Raw genomic sequence first — 9,111 nt, 5'->3', positions numbered from 1 at the left:
GGGCCGCGGGCGCGGGGCTGCCGCAGCGTTTCCTCTTCTGCAGTTTCCTCTTTCGCTCTCGCCGGCGCCGCCGCTGCTGCCGCCGCGGTCCCTCCCTAGCTCTTATTTCTGCCGGGCTCGGGCACAGACTTCCTGCCGCCGCCGCTCCCGGGCTCCTCTGCCTGACAGCCTCACTTTCTGCTACTTTCTTGCCGCCTCCTGCGCCCTCCCCGCGCCCGCCTCCTCCCGCGGGCTCCCCGCCCTCCCGCGCGTCCCAGCCGCCTCCCGCCTCCCGCCTCCCGCGCGGCCGCCTTCGGGGATGTCCTGCGCCCCTCCCCGGGAGCCCGCGCGGGCACGGGGAGCAGCCCTGGCCACCCCGCCACGCTTTGCGACGGCCGCGCGCCTTGGAGCCGGGCGAGGGCAGGTGCAAGGGACCCGGACAGGTGCCGGGCGCCGGGCGCGGGGGAGCCCTGGCTCTTGGGGAGCTTAATTACAAAGTGCAGGCGGGGGGCGCCCGGGCTTTCCCTCCTCCGGCGGGAGGGGGCGCCTCTGCTTGGCGCTGGTAGGCGCCGCGCAGGGCGGGGGCGCGCGGCTGCCGGATGCGGGGCGCCTGGGGCGGGGCGCCTTCCTAGTCTCGGGCCCTCGGGGCTGGGCTAGCCGGGGCCGGTTGTTATGGCGATGGGCCGCACAGGGATTAAGGTCGGTGGGCGTGGACTCAGGTCTCACACCCGGGTCCCCGCGAGCGTGCCCAGAGAAGGGGAGCCCCCTTCCGACTCGGCGGCTGGAGCTAATTCGCATTGCACCAAAATGGGCCTCACGTCAGTTTCGGGACCGCCGAGGAGGCAGCAAGGGAGCCCTGGGCTCGGGCACGCGCAGGACGAGCCAGCTGCTACCTCGCGTGCCTCGGGAAACTGAACTCCCGGAGGTTCCAGGGCTCCCGGGCCTGGAGGATGCTGACGGCTCGGGCTGCCCTGCTCCGGCTCACGCGGGGCCCTTCCGGGCTCCTCCCCTCACCTCTCTGCACTCTGCTGCCGGCCGATCCAGAGACTCTGTAGAAAGTGTAGGTGTCAGCCCCACACCTCCTTTGGAGGAGAGTTGCCTCTCCTTTACCGCCCCCGCAGCTCCCTTGGTGGGATACCTGGGGCAGGGCATATACCTCAAAACACCTAGAGGCTGGTGAAAACCCAGAGAATTCCCTCGGACCTCCCATCTCCAGGGAGAACAGTGGCCTTCCGACCCATGCCCTCCAGGCTCCACCAGTCAGAGGACACCCCATGTGTTGGTCCCCTAGTCCCCAACTGGCAGTGATGGCCTCGTGATAGGAAAATTTTAGTTTTTCTTTCTACCAAGACTCTCTTTCCCTTAGGGGTCCTATGCAAGTTGAGTAAATAGCCTTGTCTCTTGACTAGGGACACCTGTCCCATTTTCCCAGGACTGTTCCAGTTTCCCCATAAAATGAAAACAAAAGCTGCTTTCAGAAAAGGAAACTTCATTCAGCATCTCTGCCTGGTTCTGACAGGTTGGATGCGGGCTGACTGATCTTCCCTGGCCTCCTTGTTGACCCCCAAGGACAACAAGGTCAGCCTGCCTGACCTCAGCATCCCTACTACTTCCATGCTGTTTCCCATCTTTTGGAGACTGTCAGCTCGTGGCTCTGTGATCTGAGAAAAATCAAATGATGGGGTAGAGCCATAAACCACTTTAGGGTTGAGGCACGTCCCAGGAATTCGGGATTAGATGACTGAACATTTCATAGGGCTCACACACATCCGGATGGTACCACTTGCCACACACATAGTCTGTGGCACAGAGAGACTGTACGTGGCCCATTGTTCCCAGGGCCATAAGAAAATAATGAACAAAACCTTAAGCACAAGAGAAAATGATGCAACTGAGAGACATGGTAAACATGAAATAATATGAGCATATGGTGTTACAGTAATTTTTATAAGTAGGAGCGCACCCTAAAATAATGATAAAAAGTTCTGTATAGTAAATACATAAATCACCTAGTGTGATTATCAGGTATTACATACTATGCATAATTGTATGTGCAATACCTTTAAAAGACAGGCAGCACTGTAGGTGTGTTTATACCACCAACACAAACACGTGAGTAATGGGTTGTGCTATAAGATTTGACACTTAGAAGGTCACTAGGCATAGGTATTTTTCAACTCCAGCATCATCTCATGGACCCCCCTCAGACTGTTATTATGCCTGCATGACTATACTTGCTGTTAGAAATACAAACTAAACCCACAACATCTGTTTCCAAGACTGTGCACTACTAAGGAACCTGGCTCAGAGTTGGGCATGTTACCACGCCCAAGGCCGACAGCACACCCTCCCTGTCAGCGGGCACCTCGAAGTAGTAATGTCTGTCAAAGGCTGTGCAGTATCTACAGTGGGAGCCAGAGCAGAAGTCCACTAAGATCCCAACTGACACTCTCCCATGGCCCTCCGTCAGCATCTTCTTGTCTTTTCTTTCTCCTTCCTTTGCTCCCACTGTTTTCTTCTCTTTTCTTTCCCCTGTTTTATTGTCACTCTCTTGCTTAAGCAACAGGCTTCGGTGCTCATGAAAACAACTGTCAGCCTGGGCTCTTGCACTCAGAGCGAAAGTGCTCATTCATAGTCATTCTTTCTCTCCGCATTCCCCTGTTCCCTTCTGTCTACCGAAAAGAGACAGTTTTACTAGAGCAGAAAGTTGAAGGGACTAGAAGTGACATCTGACACAGCTTTGTAGCATGACTTTTCCTGCCAAGCTGTAAGCTCCATTAGGAACATGTTGATGTTCTCATCCAGAGTATCTCTAGCACATGACAAAGTAGTTTACACATGGTGACCATTCTGTAATGATATGTTGGGATGGATAAATAAATGAAACAGAGGTCAGGTATGAGAGCACATACCTGTAATCCCAGCTACTTGGCAGGCTGAGGCAGGATGGTAAATTCAAGGCCAGCTTGTGCAATTTAGTGAGACCCTGTCTCAAAGTTTACAAAGTGCTGCAATGTAGCTCCCTGGTAGAGCACTTGCTGGTGGTGCTATATGTGGGAGACCCTGATTTCAGTCTGCAGACAGGAGGGAGGCAGGAAATTAATGTCACTGTTAGATACTTTCTGTACTGGTGAAAAATGCTTTAAAGAGTTTGTTTTCTTTCACAAAGTCTGTAACAATATTCATTCAACAGTAATAAGCTGTTCTCAGCTGAACTAGAAAAAACTTGTAATGGGGATTTGGAGGTGTCATGCTGAGAAGAATGGATCCCATGACCCAAAGAAGATAGAAATGCCAAAGACATTCACTTTGGCTATATTTTGATCATTTCTCTCTTACCAGTCCCCATGTAAAAGCTCCTGGTCAGATCTGGTGGTACACGCCTGTAATCCCAGCACTTAAGAGGCTGAGTGTAAGGCCTGCTTGGGCTGCATAGTGAGTTCAAAGCCAGCCTGGACTACACAGTGAGACCCTGTCTCAATAAATAAATGAATAAATAAATAAATGCTCTTGTTTGGAAATTGCAATAAGAAAACAAAGTCTCCACACACATATTCCCTAAGAATGGTTAAACCTTTGCCCTGTGAACTTCCCAATTCTGTGTAGAGGGCCCCTGCCTGGCAACTGACCACTCCTCCAACTTGCCATGTGATAAACTGAGCAGGTGATAGCTACCACTCTCTTCCTATATTCCACCCTTAACTTCATTGCCAATAAACTATTACCTCTTGATGAAAAGCTGTCTGTTCCCTAACAATTCTACTCCAAAAATCACTTTCAGATATTATGGATTCCTAAGGCTTAGGCTCTGCTATAGCTAAAATGTTGAGTTCCCCCAAAGATCCCATGATAGCGTTGCACTCTTGAGGGGTACTGAAATCTTTAAGGGGTAGGGCCTGCATTAGAAAAATGCAAATTAAAACAACACTGAGAGTCTCCCTTACTCCAGAAATTATGGCTGTTACCAAGAAATCAAATAATAACAAATGCTGGAGAGGCTAAAAGCTTAGGCTCTGCTATAGTTTAAATGTTAAGGTCCCCCAAAGATCCCATGATAGGAATGTAAACTAGTACAACCATTATGGAAATCAGTATAGGGATTCCTCAAAAGACTAACACTAGAGATTTCATCTGACTCAGCTATCCTCCTTCTAGGTATCTTCACAGAGTTAAAGACATTACAGTGATGCATGAATACCCATGTTTATAAAAACAGAACTCATAATTGCTAGCAGCCTTGGAAGCAGCCTAAATGTCCAATAGCAGGTGAATGGATAAAGAAAATGTGACAATGGGGTACTATTCTGCCATAAAAGATCAATTTGAATAATTTTTAGGAATATAGATGGACCTTGAAACCATAATGTTAAGTGAAATACGTCAGATACACAACCTTAAATACCACATGGCTTCTTTTATATGAGAAACCCAAAATATAAATAAAGAGCAAAATCAAAGAGAGATAATGGGAACAGGGAAGCAGATCTTATGCACATGGGCAGGGGACCACAAGATGGAGGGGAAGAAAAAGGAATTAAGATGTATTGTGTATGTGATCAACTCCCCACAGTGACTGTAATCATTACACACAGCAAATGTGCACAAATGAAAACAGAAACTTTTTTTAAAAAGGAGGAGGCTAGAGAGAGGAAGTTAAGTCATTGGAGTTGTGTTTTGAAGGGGGTTGGGGTACCTAGGTCCTTCTTCCTTTTTTTCACTACCTACCCATGAGGCAAGCAGTTTAGCTTTGTCATATGCTTCTGTCATGATGTGCGGCCTCATCACAGGGCAATCTGTCACAGACCCAGACCTCCAATCTGTGAGCCAAAATCAATCTTTCCTCTTTGTAAGTTGATTATCTCAGACGTTTTATATTTTGGGCTTTTTGGGGGGAATGTTGGGGATTGAACTCAGTGTTCTTACTGAACTATACCATCAACTCCTCAGGTTGTCTTTTATCATTTGCTTGTTTTTAAGAGAGGGTATCACTAATTCACTAAATTGCTCAAGTTGGGATCAAACTTGAAACTTCTTGCCTTAGCCTCCAGAGTGCTGAGATTATAGGCCTGTGCCATCAGGTATTTGTTATAGTAACAAATTCTAACAGAGGTTCAAAGTCTTTCTATTTCCTTAAAGCCCTTAAACCTTTGTAAAGAGTTCAAAGAAGAGGCACTTTAATAACCCATCATCAAAAAGTATGAGCTGTACACACATCAAGCTCCTCTCCAGCCAACACTGCTGCCAACAGGTCATGCCCGTGTAGCCCATGTTCAGTGTGGGCAGATGGTGTGCAGAAAATGAATGCCTATAGCAGATGCACAGATTAAATTGAAATGTTCTAAATTTCCTCTTTTTAGCATATCATACCTGAAGTGATAAGCCAGGAAGGCATGTAGGGGTGGTGGAAAGAACTAGAAGTCCAGAAAGTCCCAGGTCTGCCACTTAGTTTGTGTGTAAGGCATTGTATCTGCCTGAATGTATAAGTGACAGTTTGTAGAAGGGAAAATGATACATAAACTAAATGATTTTTAGGATTCCCAAATCAGTAGCTTTTCATATGATAAAAACAATATATCATTACTTTATCTCTAAAAATATAAGCATTCCTTAGCCCAAAAATGTATTGATCAAAATATTTTATTTGGTAAAATACATACACACATGCACAACTATATCCTACAGGAAAAAATTGCTTAAATTTCAACAAGGAGAAACATTTCCTTTTGTTGAGCTTCATCCTAACCATTAAATGGATTGTTTAACAACACTTCAGGTGAGGGGCCTCTTCTGACAAAGGTAGAAAGAAAAAACTGTTGGCATCTTAAACTGTACACTTAGTTGGTAGAAATAGGAGGAGTGACTAAAGCACATTTCCTGTACACTGATGGTTCACAGAAATTGTCGCCGGTGTGCACTAGATTAACACCGAGGAAGAGCACACCTACTTGGAGCATCACACAGCTCTGTTGCCTTGCAAAAAGCAGCCTGTCTGTGAGGCAACAAGGAAAGAGGCTTTCAGTATGAGCGTTTCATATCTCTACTGCAAGAGGTAGAGACTAAAGAGAATTTCAATCAAGAAATGTGGTTCATAAAGAAACTAAATGTGATTCAAGAAGTCCATCTAGGCTGGAGTTGCATGAATCTCTTCACACATAACTGTTCATGAAGAAATACATCTCATTGAAAGATGATGAAAAATCAAGGTTGGCTAGCCACAAAGCCTTTACAGAACTCCTCCAATTAAAAAACCCAAAATCCAGGTGTGGTGTTGCACTCCCGCGTAGCGGTAATCTCAGCACTAAGGAGGCTGGGGCAGGAGGACTGCTGCAAGTCTGAGGCCAGCCTGGGTTACATAGTGAGTTCAAGGTTAGCCTGCACTATATAGCAATTCCCTTTCTCAAAACAAACCAACAAACAGAAATGCTGAGGGAATATAGCTTAGTGGCAGAGCATTTGCCTAGCATGTATGAGGCTCTGGAATCAATCACCAGCAGTGCAAAAAAGAAAAAGGAAGGGAGGAAAGAAGGGAGGGAGGAAGGCGAAAAAGGACTAGGGAGGGAGGATAACCAATATCAAGACATGTCTGCAGAAAACAATCTTATCTCCAAAGAAATCATCCTTCAGTTTTTTCAGGGAAAAAGTCAAATCATGTATGTTGGAAAAATATATCAGCATATTGTAGATTTTTCTATAGCCAAGACTGCTGAAAAAACCAGTATCTACAGTCACCAAAGAAGGCTATAGCTGTAGTTCGATAATAGAGTGCTTGCCTGGCATGCACGAGATGCTGGGTTCAAGTCCCAGCACCACACACACACCCAAGGAAACAACTTGTGATATAAGACTTTAATGGTGGTAGCTATTCCCATTCCTTAGTGGAGGAGACTAAGACTTGTTGAGTAGCATACCACAGGTCATGTAGCACAAGTCAATGAAACAGAAGCAACTTGCTCCAGAGAATTCTGCCAACCATTACACCATATTGCAACCGTCAAATCTTAGTGAAATAAACAGCATCAGGAAAACAGGGACGCTATTACCAGACAGAGGAGAAATTGACATTGAACAGACAAATACAATAGCTGTCCACCATAATGTAAAAATAATTTTTTAAAAAGTAAAGAGGAAGGGAAGTTATGCATGTATGTATGTATGTATGTATATATACAGGATAGTTAATGTAGTTGTACTACTGTCTTCTCTTGCTTTACTGAAAAGAATAATTAATGATTACTTGTTTGATCAATATTGCATGTCTCTATTTGTTTTCCTGAGAAACCACTTTGAAGATATCAATATGTCATAAAACGACCATTGTTAATTTCCTACAACTTTGTCTGTAACTCTCTATTGTTTATATTGTTCTTATGCTATTTTGCAAATGGATGTCCATTTGTTAATATGTTTTCCTTCCTTTATTTTTAAAATAAATTTAAAAAATAAAATAAAAAGTAAAGAGGGCTGTAGCTCAGTGGTTGAGCACTTGTGTAGCATATATGAGGCCCTGAATTCAATCCCCAGGACTGTAAATAAATAAATTGATTAATAAATAGGAGTCAAAATAATAGGATCAAATGACTGTTAAATCTCCACTAAGACATACATTTTTATTACCCAAACTATTTTTTTACTTTCATTTTTTCTCACACCTCAAAGGATTTCTAAGTGAACACCGCTACTGCCCCGTGGGTACTCACACAGAGGACATTAGCCTCTATCTGTCTGTCTTAGGCCTGAAAAAAGTGCAGAGCTTCCTGACTTTCTCTCAGATGAGCATTGTACTTCTGCTCCTGACACTGAAACACAATCTTGTCAGTTCATATTAGAATTCAGAGTCTGTTCTTAACAATTCAATGAGGTGCATTTGACAGTATGCACAGACACATTTGTAAAATTAAGGACAGTGTAACAATAAATATGCTACTTCTTATATGGGGAACTAAACCCAAACAAAAATAGGATCTCTCCTGATTCTCTATCCAGAGCTGAATTTTACTTCAATTGCAACAGACACTGAAACAGAATCTTGGAACTTAATAGTATATAATCGGCCAAGAGAGGTGCAATTGATAACGTGCATAAATCCATTTATAAAAACTCAAGGCACCACATCAACAAATATGCTTTCTCATATAAGTAGAGCCAGAGCTTCATATAAACAAGCACAACAATCTCAAATAAAATTATCCTCAAAAGTTTTCTCCAAAATCTCATCTTTTTCCCTCTCTCCTTCTCTCCTTCTCTTTCCGTTTGAACTACAGACAAGTAATGCTGAAACAAGGAAAGAAACTAATCTTAACAAACACCTTTCAGGAATGGCCAATCACCAGTGCCAGTATATCTGGGGATTTCAGGACTATGAGTTCTAAAATGGATATGCTGACCTTAATTATGTCCTTCTACCTTTCTGAGTGCCTTCGCTGCTCTGTGAGACATTTGTTGAACTCATACTTTGAAATAGACACTGGACATAGAAAAATTAATGGCTTATTTTCAAGATTTAGCTATTACAAATTGTGTTACTATAAACATGGGTGCTACCCTAGCCGCCGTGGGGTGGGTTTAGCACTCACATCATCTCCATGCCCTCTTCTTGCACAGGCTCAGGATATTTACAAAGTAAGGACACTGGCCCCTGCTGAGTCACTTAGTTAAACTTCTAACTCAAGTTGATAAAATGTATCAGCCATTACACCATATGTGTCCAAAAATTAAAATATTTGGGTATTTCAATGAACCCTACTGGGGGCTAGGGATATAGCTCAGTGGCACAAGCCCCGACCTGGCAGGGGCAAGGTTCTCAATTCCTGGTACCCATAGTGATAGAAAACGTAGCAACACCCCAGCCCATGTGCAGTGGTGATTCTGTCCCCCATAGGGACTGTATGAGCCTGTGGTTCCTCTTCTTACCCTACAGTCTTAGCCTCAAAAGGACCCTGAACACCTTTGAAGGATTCAGACCTTCAGAGAAAAAAAACACAGGGTTGCTTCCTACTTTGGATGTTAGTACTGGATTTCAATTTCTAATCATTAAGGAATCCCAAGGTCTGGGGTAAAGTTCTAAGGATATGCCAAAGATAGTCCAGTTAGCCAGGATTACAAACTGTGATCTACTAGTAGGACATCCCTAGA

The 9,111-nt window shown here is 44.5% G+C and overlaps 1 protein-coding gene across 1 annotated transcript; it reads right to left on the bottom strand.

Annotated features, from left to right (window-relative positions):
- Positions 1-777, bottom strand: LOC106150037 (translation initiation factor IF-2-like; the record flags this gene model as incomplete). Its single annotated transcript, XM_013521357.1, is given in 2 exon segments — positions 1-464; positions 527-777. Coding segments are annotated over 2 exon segments (715 nt in total), but the record flags the coding sequence as incomplete, so codon positions are not given.
- Positions 778-9,111: the final 8,334 nt, after the last annotated feature.

The sequence above is a fragment of the Chinchilla lanigera genome, unplaced genomic scaffold (genome assembly GCF_000276665.1).
Source record: "Chinchilla lanigera isolate Chin_1 unplaced genomic scaffold, ChiLan1.0 scaffold00061, whole genome shotgun sequence".
Classification (NCBI taxonomy): domain Eukaryota; kingdom Metazoa; phylum Chordata; class Mammalia; order Rodentia; family Chinchillidae; genus Chinchilla; species Chinchilla lanigera.
This window is presented reverse-complemented; position numbering and strand designations above follow the sequence as displayed.